The sequence below is a fragment of the Aotus nancymaae genome, unplaced genomic scaffold (assembly GCF_030222135.1).
Source record: "Aotus nancymaae isolate 86718 unplaced genomic scaffold, 86718_ANA_hifiasm-v0.15.2.pri h1tg000003l, whole genome shotgun sequence".
NCBI lineage: Eukaryota > Metazoa > Chordata > Mammalia > Primates > Aotidae > Aotus > Aotus nancymaae.
Window position 1 is genome coordinate 29,974,952 of NW_026988414.1, and position 18,015 is coordinate 29,992,966.

The following is an 18,015-nucleotide window of genomic DNA, read 5'->3' on the forward strand; positions in this document are numbered from 1 at the left end:
CTAACTTTAATAACCTACTGCAGAAATGCCTTTTATCCTTGCCTGCGTTATTGATTCCACCATTTCTACTGCCCAGGAAACAGATATGCAAATGCATTATGTCTTCTATTTTTATAATATTCTCCGCTTCATAAAGCACTTTCGCATGCATAATATCATGTGGTCTCTACATTGGTCTGAAGTAGTTGTTTGACAATTAATATTATTCTCCAGTCGCAGTTGAAAAATGCAAGTCCAAGTTCCCCACAAGAGTCCTGATCTCTAATCCAGTCCTCACCCTCCTCAATGCTGCTAAAGCTGATCTATTGCACCAATGGGATAGTCTGTGATGTATTTTACTCTTATGAAACAAAATTAAAACATGCTAGATATGCTTTCTCTTTAGCTCAAAGCATATTAAAAGAGACTGCAAGGGCTTAATGAAGATAGGCACAGTGACTGAGCAAAAGGGACAGCAGGCACCTAACACTGGCAGGAAAGAGAAAATGCATTTTCTGAAGAAGCTCAAGAGCTCCAGCATTGCCACAAGCTCAGCTCTACTTGGTTCAGTCGACATGGAAACCAGTTGTCTCTACAGCCTCTGTGCACATTATGGTCTGGCATCCAGGCATAATGACTGGTGTTGACATCAGAATACTATGAGTCATTGGGAAAGAATCAATTACGCCAGCACAAAGAAGTTTGCTAATGATAATTAACAATAGTAATAATAAGGCTAATATTTACCAAGCACTCACTACGTGTCAGGCATGTGATGAAGCTTCTTAATTGTCAGATTCTGCTGTCAGATATCTAGCCACCTCCTATCTTCCCACTCATCCATGGTTCTTTGACCTCCACCTGCAGACTTAGTCTTACTCCAGTAACAGAGCCTAGTCCAAAATGTAGGCAGGATATCTATGAAGATATTTGTTTCAAATCTAAAACTCAAAAACTACATCAACATTTCTTTTAGACTGGCTCAAACTGTGAGCCTTATTTCTTGTCTACCACTGTCCTATCTCTAATCTGTTCCTCAATTTGCTTCCTGGTGCTGATGATACTTCCCTCTAGATTTTAAAATCCGGAAGGAAAATATTGTATTGATCACTTTCACTACTGTAGTCTCAGTAGCCAGTACCTGGCACAAAAGAGGTACTCAATTGCTCGTTAAATAAACTGAATGCACCACCACTCTAGCTCTTACACATCAGATCTCTTAGTGTAAACTTCCTAATCTCAGCATGGTCACCATCATTATAAACTGCCGCTTTCTGAGTATGACTGCACTGATGCTTTGTATACATGATGCTATTTAATCTTCACAAAATTTATAAGGTAAATTTTCATTACACAAAGGAGGAAAATGGTTTTTACAAGGTCTCACATACATAATTGGTAAATCAAAGAAAAATAATTCAAATGAAGATGTTAGTGACTCCAAATAAAGCTACCTCCTTCTAGACACTCCTAAAAATTGCAGCGACTTTCTGAAGTTCTGACCAAGGCTTTGGACTTCATTGCTTACTAATAGTCTTTCTTTATGTCAAATGCCTACATTTCTAATGATTACCTGTTCTTGGATCACTCTTCCCCATATTAGAACATCTTGCCTAAACAAACTGTCCTCCTAAGTCACCATATGACTAAATATCTTCTGTAGCCACACCCTTTGATCAAAGCTCTCTTATCCCCAAGTATGTTGGTGGGACTTTTTAAGCCCCAAAAGTTGCATTTGTGAGGGGCATAATTTATATGAGTGGGCTGGGAAAATAGGACCCAGATAAGGAGTGAGTCAAAGGCTTTCAAGATTACCAAGGGTTGGGTGAGGAAAACAAAGTGTAGCCATACAGAACAAAAGGCAGAAATGGGATGAAATATAGATGAATGAGTTGAGTATATCATAATTAAGTGGAATTATCATGGAAAAAGAATCCATGATTAGAAGCTCAGGGCAGGTGGCTTAAGTGATTATCACCAATCCACCTGCTATGCCCTGATGCTCCTTTCTGTACATCATCCTGGGGCTCAGAAGGATTGGTTAGCTCAAAGAATGTAGCGTGCATGCTCCTGCTATTTCTTCTGCCTGAAGACATGCAATTTTCTATCCATGGCCTGGTATATAATGGACTTTAAAATAATTTGTTGTATGAATAAATAAGCTGGTTGTCTTTGAAGACAGTAGTGTCGTGCATGCCAACACTTTCTTCTAATTGTGTCTACTCTATTTTAAGACGTGGGCTCTGTTCCAGATCACCAAACCTCTTAGCCTTTCCAACCCTACTGCAGTGAAACAGACCATACCTCGCCATCACCAGCAATATTATGTCAACTGCACCATGCGGTGATAAATCCTGCCTTCTGAAGCATTTATTATATTTTACTACACTGTTGTATATTCTTTAATATATCGCCACTCAGAAACCCTGAGGGGTATGTGTTATGATCTTTTTTGACATCCCCATACGTGATTTTTTTTTTTTTTTTTTTTTGAGATGGAGTTTCACTGTTATTACCCAGGCTGGAGTGCAATGGCTCGATCTCAGCTCACCACAACCTCCGCCTCCTGGGTTCAAGCGATTCTCCTGCCTCAGCCTCCCAAGTAGCTGGGACTACAGGCATGCGCCACCATGCCAGGCTAATTTTTGTATTTTTAATAGAGACGGGGTTTCACCATGTTGACCAGGATAGTCTCGATCTCTTGACCTTGTGATTCACCCGCCTCGGCCTCCCAAAGTGCTGGGATTACAGGCGTGAGCCACCACGCCCGGCCCTATGTGATGCTTAAACATAGTATAGATTATAGTTTTGACCATGAATTTCCGTAGAATCTAAATGAAAACTTTAGGTGAGTGTTTCCAAACTTGCTTACTCTACGAAACACAAAACTGATCTCATTAATTATGCAGCTATCATTCTTTTCTCAAGTGTTGTTCATGAAGAAATACAAGTTTTGTCATTTCACAAGAATTGTTACACATGGGAGAATGAGTGAAGAAAATAACTGGGAAGCCATATGCACATTGGGCAGCAGGCTGGAGCCCCTCCCTGACTCCCATGGCCCAGTGGCACAGGGAACATCACTCTAACTCATGCCTCAGACATCTTAAAAGTGGCTTTATTCCATGGACCTTTAAAATTACTTGCAAATAATCAGAAATTATTAAATCTGTAAATGTCAAGGTTCTATTTCACATGGCTCTTATCAAGTAGAGGGAATAGTATAGAATAATGGTTAAAAGCACAGGCTTTTGAGTCCAACAAACTGGAGTTTTGAATTTAGGCTTGATTTTTATTTATTTATTTATTTATTCATTCATTCATTCATTCATGAGACAGAGTCTTACTCTGTCTCCCAGGCTGGAGTGCAGTGGTGTGATCTGGGCTCACTGCAACCTTCCCTCCGGACTCAAGAGATTCTTGTGCCTCAGTCTTGTGAGTAGCTGGGATTACAGGCATGCGCCACCACTCCAGGTTTTTTTTGTTTTGTTTTGTTTTGTTGTTTTAGTACAGACAGGATTTCATTATGTTAGACTGGTCTTGAACTCCTGACCTCAGGTGATACGCCACCTCCGTCTCCCAAAGCGCTGGAATTAAAGGCATGAGCCACCATGCCTGGCCCAGGCTCTATTTCTTAGTAGCTGTGCCACCCTGGGAAAATTACTCACTTTTTCTGAACCTCGATTTTGTAGTCTATTGCAGTCACCTCATGAGGTCATTGTGAGGATGAAATAAAACAATATACATAATGCACTAGGGACATCAGTAGGTATTAGCTTTTCATTTGTATAATTATTATTAAATTATAATTTCTGGGCAGGGACTACACCTTATGCTTGCCTGTGTCCTTAATGTAACCATAAAAACGGTTAATTTATTTAAAAGCCTGGACTTCTAAAGGAATAATCTTTAATTTTCAGAAGAAAAAATCTTCCAAATAATATAGGTCAAATCAGATGTGAGATAATGAGAAACAGAAAACCTCCTGCAGCCTCTTTGGCTGAGGAGAAGTGATAGCTGGGTAGAAAGCCTATTCTGAGCCTCTCAAATGTATTTAGTAATCAACCGACTGATGAAAGGAAGGAAATTTCATCTCTGGTAAAAGTAGTGGAAATATTATGCTCACTTGAGGTTTCTAGGCTTTGACCTAGCTCATCTGATTCCCCTTACCCTGGAAAGAGCTGAGAGCATTGCATTTTTTCTCTGCTCTTAAACCCAACCCCATCACCTCTTTTTCTCTGTCAGGGAATCTCTCAGAGCTCTCTGGCAAACTCTTTACTGCAGGCAATCCTGTTTTTAAAACTCTTACAGATCCAGAAAATAGCAGAATCTGTGCTCTCTGAGAGAACAAAGATTGATGACAGACCTCCAGGAGTTGGCACCAAGAATTCCTTAACTTGCCTGAAGAGTGGCACTGGAGCTTGTTACCAAAGAAAGAAGAGTTGGGAGCGTGGGGAAAACTCTACTGGGAACATAGTATCTCCCAAATAAATAGCCTCTCCCAACATGATACAGAGCACTTCTGTTTTCCTGCTAAGAAGCTGGTGTAATTTATGTTTGTAAAAGATATCTATTGCTGAGACCATTGTATGAAAATAGACAAGAGAAAGAAGGAGCAAACACAAAGAAAAACATTGTATCGCAGTCAGTCACTTCCAACAGGAACTAAACTCTATAAGCCAATTGTAACAGCTATTATTTATGGGCCCTCACTCTGAGCCAGGCACTTTCCATGCATTCTCACATTCTCACATTTAATTCTCAGATGAATCCGTAAGGTAGGAAGTAGCACTGTCCTCATTTTACAGATGAGGGAGGTATGACTCAGAGATGCTAAATGACTTACAGAAGGCCACATAGTGCATAAATCATGGAGAGAGAACTTAAGCATAGGTTGACCTGACTGCGAAGTCCTAACCACTATACTGCTTCTCAAAAGAGGACAGAAAAGTCCAACTGCAGAAGAAGATAGTGGCCCCACCAGCAAGGAGAACTTGGAACTTAAGGACACTGTAGACTCTACTGAAGAGAACAATGGAGAATCACACAAGAAATACAGAAGCAGGTGGTAGCTCCAACCAGTTATCTGGGACTAGGAAGATAGTACCCAGTCAAAGAAGAATGGATGGTCAAAATGAGACTACATTTTTAGTTAAATGTGTCTACTTTTTAAAAGCCTTATAGGCTGGGCGTGGTGGCTCACGCCTATAATCCCAGCACTTTGGGAAGCCGAGGTGGGCGGATCACAAGGTCAAGAGATCGAGACCATCCTGGCCAACATGGTGAAACCCTGTCTCTACTAAAAATACAAAAATTAGCTGGGCATGGTAGCACACGCCTGTAGTCCCAGCGACTCAGGAGGCTGAGGCAGGAGAATTGCTTGAACCTAGGAGGCGGAGGTTGCAGTGAGCCAAGATCACACCACTATACTCCAGCCTGGTGCCTGGCGACGAAACAAGACTCTGTCTCAAAAATTTAAACAAAGCATTATATATATTTATCTATATAGTGATCAATAGTTTTCAAATACATCTCATTTATTTCTAAAGTCCCAGTTGGAGAATGCTTGTATAGTGCAAATACTCCTATCTCCCAACTCCTACAAATCATAATTACTAAATTAATATTTTCTAGTTTCATCTCCCTTTCCTAGTTTTGCTTGATCCTATTATTTCATTTGCAGTAACTTTCATGACTTCTAGTTAGAGGAAGTGTTTATTCATCTAGTTAGTTACATATTATCTATCTCTCATCCACTATAGAGTCAATGTGAAATGCCTTGCAGAGGTCATGTCTCACAGTAGGAGCTTAAAACTGTTTTTCCCGATTGAATAAGTGTTCAGTAAAGGATTCTATTTCCTTATTGACCTGTAAATGTTTTATACATCTGGTGAACATTAACTCTTTGCCTACCCAATTTATTACTAATATTCTCTTGTTTTTCATGTTCCTTTATTTTTTATGATAGGTGTTTAAAACTAGAAATAAGGTGTGCTCTGATAATTTAATGTTTTCCTTTTATTATTGTAATTTCTGATACATATTTAGCTATTTGGTCTATCTTTCAATGATTTGATACTGTACTTTTAGCTCTTTAATGGCCTGGAATATATTTTTAAGATATGATGTAATGAGGAATTTAATTGTTATTTTTCTAACTAATCTATTTTCTCAAATTTTAATCTACTTCGTTGCATATTTCTTTATGATTTTAATGTATAACATAGTAATTTAATATATTTAATTGATGTACTTTTTATACATTAGCATTTGCTCCATTTATTTACCTATTAGTACTCTCCTGTTTCAATTATTATTGCTTTATAAAAATTACATTTTATAACGTGTTCTAATATCCTCCAAAATAAGGCCTATCATTTTCTTTTTCCAATTTTTTTTTTTACCACTCTTGCCTGATTTTTCTGTATATGGAACTTTAATACTTTACAGTCCGATCCATAGCAGGTTAAGCAATCTTCTCCTACAGCACTGAATGGTTCTCTGATACTTTGAACCAACTTCTTGATGACTCCTCTCTGGCTGAAGCTCTGTACTTACTTGGGATTTTATTCCATTAGTGCGTGACAGCATGCACATTCCCCATCCATATTTCCTGCCTTTATGATTTTGGAAATTTCAGGCTCCAAAACAATGTCTAAGCAGATTATGATGGAACAAAATCCCAAAATCAATGGAGTAGAGTGGAGTGTCATCTCCACTAGAAATGAAGATTCAATTCAAAGTGTAGAAAAATTACATTTCAAAAATTTTTTAAGTATCTATTTAGGTTGACAGATAGTTTCATATAGTTTTGTGTGTACAATCTGTATAATAATATAGCTACATTGAAGTATGTGATAATGTAAATAATATGCTATAATAAATAGTACACTCATTTAAGGGAATGAGAATTATCAGTACTACTTAAATTCATATTTTCTCCCTCCTACCTCCCTCTTCTAAGTCTGTTTATTTTAATGCATATAAATTGAATTTAAAGGTTCACTCTGTCTGCATGGTAGAGATAGGCTTCTTGCTTCTTGAGTTGTTCTGTTTCTGGATCTCTGATTTAAAAGACAAAAAATTGGAAATTATTTTTAAAGTCTTTATATCTTCTTTCAAGCCATGAGTTTGCTCTTTTGCAAGCAACAAACCATATGTAAGACACAGAATTTTCATTCTCAATTTGACAAAATAGATCTTGTTTAATTTTTGTCCTGGCTTTTGACAAAAATTTTACTGTCAGGCTTGAATTTTAGTGTTGTAAGTTTTCATAATCTTTGTGTAGACGTGTGTATGTGTGCACACATGCATCCACGCACACATGTGTGTGCCTTTGTCCTCATATGGGGAGAAATTGGAAAACACTGCATCTGAGGCTGCTACATAAATAATACATTGTTAGATGCTTCTAAACTATCATTCAATAAAATTTTTTGAAGAAATATGTCTCAAATCTGTGTAAGGATTAACTTCAACATCTGGAATTTCTCAGCAGAGTTGTAGGGGTGAGTGTGATATATGAATTATTATCCATTGTGAGGGTCTTCATTTCACTCCCATGTCTTTCTCTATCTCTCATGCCAATTGCATTTGTCTCTCTGTCTGATACTAAATGCTCGATATAATTAGCTAATTCAACTTCCTATTTAGCGAGAAAGCAACAATTTCATCCCTGCCTCTTAAGCCATACTATTGATTTTTAAAATCTGTCCTATGGGTGATTTGGAGGTTATGGTGCAGGAAAATGATATGGTCATATTTGTGTTTTAGGAGGAAAACTGGCAACAGATTAGGGAGCTGAAGCCAAGAAAACAGTTGGGAATAATTTGTTCTTGCCAGCTAAATGTAGAGCTTGTCTTCCATTGCTTTCTGCTTCTAGAATAGAGTTAAGACAGAGGAGGAAATGAAAAGAAAGAAGGAAAGGAAGAAAGCTAAAAGAAGAGGGCAGAAAAAAAAAACACAGAAGCAATTTATATAAATCAAAAGGAGGAGTGGGGAAATGAAGGTTCCATTTCTCTGACCTCAAGATCCTGCTGGCAGCTCAAGCCTGGACACCAGGAGCTACCTACTGGATCCTGTCTCCTGGTTTTTGAGACCTTTCTCTCTTTGCCTCTCACATCTGATCTTGTCACTAAATCCTTGTTAATTTCATTTCATTTTATTCTATTCTATTCTATTTTTGAGACAGAGTCTCAATCTGTTGCCCAGGCTGGAGTGCAGCGGCACAATTTCAACTCACTGCAACCTCTGCCTCCAGGTTCAAGTAATTTCCAGCTAAGTTTTGTATTTTTAGTAGAGATAGCATTTCACCATGTCAGCCAGGCTAGTCTCAAACTCCTGACCTCAAGTGATCTTGCCTCAGCCTCCCAAAGAGCTAGGAGTACAGGCACAAGCCACGGCATCTGGCCAATCCTTTTTAATTTTAAAAAGACCATTTTTCATTACCCTCCCTACCATGAACAGCAGCAGAACACTTAGCATGTAATCAAGATCCTGGGGGGCTTTTAATTTCCCATCCCTGTTATATGCTTCCCAGTGATGGTTTTTCCAAAACTCCGTTTCTATCATTTCAAGTCTTTCTCAAAAGCTTAATTTAGAAGGACAAAAGACAAAGTCTCAGAATAAATTTTAAGAATAAATTTTTAAGACTCCATCCAACCTATTATCATGAGTACCTATCGTCAGTTTTCCCCATGTAAACCTCTGTGGAATCCTCACTTTTTATTCTACACATATCAAAGTCCTTTAAATCCTTCAAAGAGTTAAAGTGCATCATAAATTCTATTTCCTGTTACACATTTTTGGTAGGTATGTAACTGGGTTTTGGGGTGCCGGGGAGGCACAGCTCCCCAGAGAGAATGTTGTAGGTTCTCGGTCTCCCGATTTCTCAAGAATGAGAGAGGGGACCACAGCAGGTGTGCAGTATGCTCGTAAATACCGAACCCAAAAAGTGTTGCAGAAAAGTGATTTATTTAGGTAGAGAAAGAGAAAAAAAGGAGAAGAGAGAAAACTTCCACGAAGAGTGTGTGGAAGGCAATCCAAATATGGAGTCCAAAGGGGTGTGGAAGAAGGGAACTTTTAACCTGGGAGGAACCCCACCTTCTCCAAGACCCCTGGCCAATGAAAGGAGTTCCTTAGAACTTCCACTGGAGTGATTGACTTTTGGCCCTTTCCCACATGCGCAAAAATTAAAACAGAGACCGTTAAATCTCGTGGATGGAGAGGTATGGGAGGGAGGCATGGCACTGGGAAGTTCTTACACTTAAACCTACGCCCCCTTGTCGACCCTGAAAGAGAACATATTCCCTTAGGTAGGGACAGACCATACTTCTTTGTTTCATACAAGGGCTTGAAATTTTACTGAGAAAGCCTTCCTTATTTCTCAATGCATATTATTGAATGTTTAGTAAGCTCTTAAAAGCAACCTAATAGTTCCCAAAAGAAATATAGTTAGTTCGACTACACCAATATTTATTGTGCCACTAACATATATAAGACATGGTGCTAAACATTGTCAGGATGTCAGTATTCAAGGATAAACATATCAGATGTTTGCTCTTAAGAACAAAAATTAACAAATGTATTCATTGGAAGACTATTTCCACTTCAATTATATGAGTAATAATTTGTGACTTCTCAAAAAGATTCTCTTCTTCCATGAAGTTTGTAAATTCCACAAGTAGATAAAATTGTGATAGACATTACCTAAGTGTGTTTAATGGCACAGATTTCACTCTTCACAGCAAGAATCCGGGTTCAGAAGATACAGAAAAGTAATCAAGCCTTTAACATTGCACTATACATTTAGTCTTGATGTATGTATTGCTAATTATTCTGTACTTATTAGAAGTGCCTTCCTCAAGGGGATAGAAGTTTAGGAAACTGTGATGCATCCATCTTTCATATCATTCTTATTAAAACACCTTCACTGTACTAAGATTTCTCTACCATTAATTTTAAAAGGAAGCAAAAGTAATTTCTTCTCATTATTGCATATGAGAGGAAAGTCATATGCAATAATGACTTGTTTGTTAAGTCAACAAATGAGGTCTTAATAGCAATACTAAAAAATGGGAAGCCATAAAAGAGACTGCCTATAAGGCAGTAGACAAGCTTAAAAAAAATCCTCAACCAAATGTATGATTATGTTACCTCTGATATTAAGACCAAGAACCATCTGCCCTCTGGTACTCTTAGCAAAAATTATTAGGAAATCGGTTGTAAGGAATCAATAGTTCCATTAGACAGGAAGCAGAGTTTGCCAAAGTATGGGAATTTTATCCCAGAGGTATGTGAATATCACAGTGAAATGAAAGGATTAAGCCTCATAAGAAAGCAAAAGTATCCTGTGTTATAGTCTTTGGCCAATGCTTTCTAATTCTTCTTTTTCGTATCTTTAAATACAGAATCCCCTTCACCTACAACTGAGTTTAGAAAATTCATTAAGTTCTGATGCTGATGTCACTGTCTCAATCCTGACCATGAACAACTGGTACAATTTTAGCTTGTTGCTGTGCCAGGAAGACTGGAACATCACTGACTTCCTCCTCCTTACCCAGAATAATTCCAAGTTCCACCTTGGTTCTATCATCAACATCACAGCTAACCTCCCCTCCACCGAGGACCTCTTGAGCTTCCTACAGATCCAGCTTGAGAGTATCAAGAACAGTACACCCACGGTGGTGATGTTTGGCTGCGACATGGAAAGTATCCGGCGGATTTTCGAAATTACAACCCAGTTTGGGGTAATGCCCCCCGAACTTCGTTGGGTGCTGGGAGATTCCCAGAATGTGGAGGAACTGAGGACAGAGGGTCTTCCCTTAGGTCTCATTGCTCATGGAAAAACAACACAGTCTGTCTTTGAGTACTACGTACAAGACGCTATGGAGTTGGTTGCGAGAGCTGTAGCCACGGCCACCATGATCCAGCCGGAACTTGCTCTCATTCCCAGCACGATGAACTGCATGGAGGTGGAAACTACAAATCTCACTTCAGGACAATATTTATCAAGGTAGGATGCAAGGTCTGGGTTATATCCCCATTCATAGGGCTGTGACAGGAAGTAAAACTCCCCTATCTGTCCCCTTTTCAGAAATCTTGACTCTGAGTAGCTTTAAACTTTAATAATATTTCTTAGAGGATTTCTGGTTATAGAAGCTAGTATTTCATAATCTGCCATCTGTAATTTGATCTATAGACTTGTAAGTACATGGTATAGTGGAAGCGCTCAATCCTCCTTTTAAACCTTGGTTTAGCTTCTTACTAGCCACTGTGTTCTTGGAAAGTTATTCAAAAGTTCCAAGCCTCAGTTTTCTAACTAGCAAAATAGAATAATGAATAGCTTGGTATAGGATAATAAATATACCATGAAATTATATATAAAAATGACCTAATACCATGCTTAGCTTATAGTAGATGCAAAATAAATGTTTCTTTTCCTGTCCACTCTTTTCCATATTAATAAAATTGAACAAATTTCTCTAAATCTATACAAAGAAAAAAATTAGTCAAGGAAGAAATGGACTTTTCTCTCTCCTCCACAGCCTCCAGGCTTAAGGCAGTATAGAGTAGTAAAGGCAAAGACTCCTGACTCAAGATCAGACCATGTGAACTTGAAGTTTGGCCCTGCCGCTTACTTCCTATTTGAGTGACTACATCAAGTAACTTAACTTCTCTGAGCCTTCATTCCCTGTGTTCTACATTCATTTATGAAAAATGGATATAACAGTAGATCCTCCTACCCTTAGAATCACTGTGATTGGTGAGAGATAGACAGAGAGATAGATAGATAGAGATAATAGATGCTAGATAGATAGTAGACAAACAGGATAGATCAATAAAACTAAGAGTGCCATAAGAGTATTATACAGATATATTTGTATAATATTATTTGTTTATATATTTGTAATTATATTTGTCTATTTTTAAATTAAATACGTTTCTGCTTCAGTTCTTCAATATTATTCAGACTAGAATAAAAATGTCCACTTAAAATAGAGACTAATACGTCATATGGAAATGGTTTTGGTGATCCCCAGTAAAAGGGGAATATCATTAAAGGATATTTCATAAGGTCTTAGATTTTATTCTAAAAAAAAGACCACCTATGATTAGAGAGGTCAAGTCAGAAGATTATTATTTCTTCAAAGATGAAGGTTTCTTTGTAGACGAGGTCCTGTTTTTAGGCTGTCCTGGAACAGTGGCATCTGACTATGTTGAGGACCACAAGGCAACCTCATAGCATCTTACCTTTAAAAAAAACATGATAAAAGGTAAAGAAGTGTGAAGAATTGTACATTTAATTATATATATATACACACACACACACACACACACACACACACATATACACATATATATGTATATACATACATATATATACATATATGTATGTGTATATATGCACATACGTATATACATATATGTGTGTATATATATGCACATACATATATATACATGTATATGTGTGTATATAGGCACATACATATATACATATATGTGTGTGTATATATGCACATATGTATATACATATATGTGTATATATATGCACATACATATATATGTATGTGTATACATATAATTTAATGTGTATATATAATTAAATATATGATTAAATATGTATGTATATACATATACACATATATATGTATGTGTATGTTTATGTGTGTATATATATAATTAAATGTACTATATATACATATAAATTGAGCACCTACTATGTACAAGGCAACATGCCAAATGCCATATGTAAGGGAAAAGTGAAAGACTGAGCACAACCAGTAAACTCCTTAAAGAATGTTAATAAAATAAAATTACTCAAATATATTTATTACAAATCTATTAATAAAATTAGATGTTCTATCATCATCTGAACTTTCCATTTTTCCCATATTATATATTAATTTCCACAAGATTAAAATCCATACATATTTTATTTTACAGCCACTCTCCAGATATAATCTAGCTGCATGCTAGCATCTAATTAAGGTTCAGAATTTTATCTAAGACAAGAAACATTCTCCTTTACAAAAAACGTACAAGCAAAGCTTTGATTTATAATTTCAAAAAGTCATTGTTTTGGAAGGACGGTAATAAATAGCAGCCAGGAAAAACCACTTACGAGAAACTACGTTGAGTTGCTTAGCATCTTTCTGTCTCATGTAAAATGGAGAGTGCAAGAAAAATGATTCTATTTGGATCCTAAAAATGCTTAGAAACTATAGAGAGGAATATTTGTTGCCTTAAGTTATATATACCTTAGGGTCTCATTTACCAAGATCAAACCAATCTTTCTGGCTCCTCAAGATTTAATTTATATTAAAATTATGTTCTTCCTTCCACAAGGATCCCATGGCATTTTGTATGTAAAATTATACAATGGTACTTGGTCCATTCTATTATCATTATGTGTCTATGTGTCTGACTGCTGAGCTAGAATATAAATTCTATTAAGTGGAGACGTTGTTATTCAGCCTTGTCCAATGCCTAGCATATAGTAAGCTCTTAATAGATAATTATTGAAACTGACATAGAAAGAAGGAGAGGTAACTTTCTGTTATATTTACATCCTACATCATCTGTTGCTATAGAAGAAAGTGGGTGGTTGGTAGACATCGTCTAAATTAAATAAGTACTTATTTAAATTTACATAGATACTGGATGATTTGTGTTTGGTTTTCTTTCTCTCACTCACTCTCACTATCTCCCTCTCCCTCTCCCTATCTCCCTCTCCCTATCTCCCTCTCTCCCTCTCCCTCTCTCCCTCTCCCTCTCTCCCTCTCCCTATCTCCCTCTCCCTATCTCCCTCTCCCTATCTCCCTCTCCCTCTCCCTCTCTCCCCTTATGGTGGCATGTAAGATTAGTTGTTTATTTCACAAACTTTGAAAGCTGTAAAAGAAGATTGTGAGGTTTGAAGCCCAGCAGTAATTTACAACGGGTCAGTTACAATATTTTCATCATGATGAATGTGTTTGAGAAATGAACCCAAAGTACTTCAGGAAGTATGCCTAAGACTTTTTAAACTCCTGATGGACACAGGCAAAGAGAAAGTTTGAAAAGTGTTCAGGAACGGGTCAAGGGAAATGAGCAAAAGCCAGCAAGGAGCCTTTATAATGAGTAACTGAAAAGCTGCCTTAAGCCATAAAACATCTGTGGATTTTCCATCATCTTTATTTATTTTGTTTAATACAGTCTTTTAGAAAGTTAGTTATTCTCAGTCCGTAAGTCACATCTGCATACAGTAATTTTCTTAATTGTTCTTAAATTTTGTAAGGCTGACCCCACTTCTTCACTGCGTAATGAAAGTCGGGAGGATAATGAGCCATGGATAGTGAATGTCAGAGTTATGCAAGTTTTCATTTCTTACACAGTCATTTTCAGTTTGGGCTGACAGAACTGTTAACATCTTTAAAATGTTAATGAAATCACCAAAAACATGGCATTTTCAGCTCGGCTTTTAGATGAGAAAAGTCATTTCTCATGGCAGACTACATACACATAATTACAGGTATTAGAGATTTCATTCTTCGTAGGCCCCCACATGCCAGAGCAAATGTCCATCATAACTAAATGCAGACAAAACATTCAGGGACCAAGTTCACGGCATAATCTTCAACAATATACTCACAAGTTGTTTTTTTTAAATGCTAATTACTTGGAGCAGTTATTAGTGGAATCGTATTTTGAGAATACCTTTAGAAATGTATATAAACAGATGTTTTTGCCCAGCCAATGACCATGTGTTGAACTAGGGTGAGTTAGACAAAATGAAGACTTGAATCCTGACATCTAGGAGCTTACAGTCTAATGCATGAGGTCAAAATGTAAGTAAACGGTTATGAAACAACGGGATGTGTGATTTATAAGAATAGAGATATATTTGGCTATACAGAGTGAAATAATTAATTAACTCTTCTCAGAGATTTGGTGATGAAGGGGAAAACGCTGGAATTAGATCCTGTAAATGAATAGGAGTTTTCAGGTTTGGAACAAGTTCACAGACAGAGAAAATGGCATATACAAATTCACCAAGACCTGAAAGATAAATTTAGCACGGTTGGAGCATTAATTGCATATGAAAAGGATTCGAGATGATTCTGAAAAAGTAGTCAATTTGATAACATACCACACAGAGCTTTTATGCCAAGCTAAGACATTTGCATTTTATATCCAAAGCAGATGTCAGCTGAATGGCAGAACATTAGCCATTACATATTTATAAAATATCATAATCCTATAACAAATTAACCAAATGAAGTAATACAGTATAAAAGACTTGTAAGGAATTTTTTTAAAACATTAAGATATAAACATTGTTTTTATTTCTCAAAATTGGTTTCAGCCTTGCCCACATTTATTCCCTTGCTGCATTCCAAACATTGGACTCTGGGGAAAGTGAATAGGAGTTTGGGAATTTACCTGCTGTTCCCATGATTATGATTTGCCCATGCTTGCTTCAAGGCCCTAAGTGCTAATAAATTCATTGTTCCCACAGAGAATGCTCCATGGTCATAATCTAGCCAAGAGCATTTATCTTTTCTTTAAGAATTCCAAGAGAAGGACACTGACAGACACCTTGTTCCTCTTGGCCTGAAAAGTCCCTGACCCCTTGGCTAATTAGTCATAGTCCTGATAGTTTATTCTAGCTTCTAATCGGACTGTAGAATCCTGCCTTTCTTCTTTGAACAGCTTCTGCAGTTCTGTTCTATATCCCATGAGAATTGAATCAAGTAGGCAGTGATTAATTCATTTCTTTGTTCACATATATTTGTTGAAATTTACTAATATGAAGTCAAGTCCTTGTCTGGAGACATAAGGAATAGAAGACAGGAGGCTTTGCTGTCAGGAAGCTAGCAACCCCCTTCTGTTCTTCCATCAGGAGAAGACATACTCATCTAACTGTTCATAGCTGTATCCATTTTCCTTAACCTGGTTGTTTGGTTATTATTCTTCATTGGGATAACACCCTTCATACCAGTGATTATACTCTGCTGGTGCTGGCATTTCTAGCCCTCCCTCCTCAGTTGACCCTAAATTATGATTCAATGCACTAGAGGCTCTTTTTCGTCCAAACTATGTTTATCTTTAAGCTTATATGGTCAAGCAATATCATTATTGACTGGCCTTTTATTAATAGTAAATGTTTTAATTAGTGATTCTGCATGTGTTATTAAGAGCCTATTATGTGCCAGGTATTGTGAAGAATTAGAAAATCTTCAAAAAAAATGAATTAAACAAATGTCCATTCAGAAAGCCCAACATATAAATTGATAATCATCACAATTCATTCCTGAACATTAGCAGAGTTCCAGAAGAACTTGAGGCTGCATGCTATAATCCTAATTTTGGAGATTCCTGTCCACTGTCACCATAACTTAGTGGCACTGTGACCATGTTAAAGTTATTTAACTGACATAAACTTTAATTTCCTTAACTATAAGGATATCTATCTCAAAAGTTAAGTAGTATACCTAAGGTCATTCAGATAGTACTTTGTAGAGGAAGATTTAAACCAGTTTATCTAAATCAACATTCCAAGCTCTTTCAGAATTAGTATAAGCCTTCCTTAACTGGGATACTATTACTTTTGAATTTATATTCTTTCAGCCCAAAGCTATATAAATCAGGAGGCATGATTATTCATATATAAGCATTCTTGTCCTAAGGACCTCTACCAAGACAAACTGGTTAACCCACGTATTTCAACATGTATTTAAAAGAAATGCAGTTGCATTGAACATGGAAGCCAGGGGTTGGAGGCTGCCTAACACACTAGCTCCCTGGAGGCCCAAGAAGAACGCACGGCTTGTGGCTGATCCAGTATATCCAACTGTTACTCCTAGGTTAACTTTCTCTTCTAGAGCTACCAAGGCTTTGATACTTCTAGAAAACACACGTTTTGGTTCATGAATCTCAGGGATCAACATTTTAGGTCTGTATGTTCAGATGTTTTCAACAGGAATCCTTGTCAGTGGAATCTGGCTGAAATCCTTTGAAATTGCCTCTCCCTCCAGGTCACTTAAGTCATGACAAGAGATGAGTCTAAAATTGTTCCTAAGTCATGGGGAGGGCCTCACATAAGGGACACTGGAAAATGTGTATTCCCTCAAGTCCCTAGTTTGATGAATACAACTCAAATTTACTTAATCTAGGATTCAGCAGATCTCAAATTGTGGAATGTTTCCCAATTAGGAGAGCCTCCAAGCTTTTATTTGCCTGAGAAGAAATTGTTGGCTTTTTCACTTTGTGTGCATCTACTGTAAAATCTGGAGATCTGCCAAAAAAGTATGAAACCGTACAGAGTAATTCTGAAGCTCTGTTCTGATTTTCAGATTTCTCTCTCAAGATCACTTCAATCTGCACACCCTATAACCCTCAGGATAGACGTTTCACTGGTAAATAATGTATAATGTCTTATTGCCAGGGCAATACTTAAAGGAACATCAACACCTTGGCTATCACTGGGGCCAGATCCAAAGAGCCAGAATAAATTGAGTTGGGGTGTTACACAATGTGACCAAGAACAGTTCAAGGGCTAGGCAGAGATTATAATTGTATAGAAGAGTCAAGGTTCATACCAAAAAGCCAAAAAGGTAAGGACAATGATATAGGGGTATGGAATAAATCAAACTGTTAGGTAACATATCAGAGAAGCAAATACAGAGAGAAAAAAGTGCCAGCTTGCCAGTTACAACACATGCAAGCAAGAAAAAGAGATTACCATGTCCATGTGTATGACTCGTTGATGTAGGAAACCCCTCATCCACACCAATAGTAACACAGCACAAAACATGTAGTAAACTATGACCCCCAGCCCATAGATTAGTATTTTTCTCTTCTTGGTGAAAACTTCAAGAAGGGCAGGAGCTCTCCTTCCATCCTACAGTTTCACCTGTAAGTAACTGAATTTTGCAGATATTGACAAAACATAGACCAAAATGATTCAGATATGTGTACATAGATGTTTAATATATTACTAAATTGCTGTTGCCCATTAATTTACAGAAATCTATTTTAAGAGATGAGCCCTGTATG

At 37.2% G+C, this 18,015-nt stretch overlaps 1 protein-coding gene across 1 annotated transcript in view; it reads left to right on the forward strand.

Moving 5' to 3' along the window:
• GRIN3A (glutamate ionotropic receptor NMDA type subunit 3A) overlaps positions 1–18,015 on the forward strand; it is a 164,588-nt gene that overhangs the window by 40,991 nt on the left and 105,582 nt on the right. Inside the window, exon 2 of the mRNA XM_012467133.3 lies at positions 10,389–10,993. Coding sequence (XP_012322556.2) covers positions 10,389–10,993 — 605 coding nt within the window. The remainder of the gene's footprint in view (positions 1–10,388; positions 10,994–18,015) is intronic.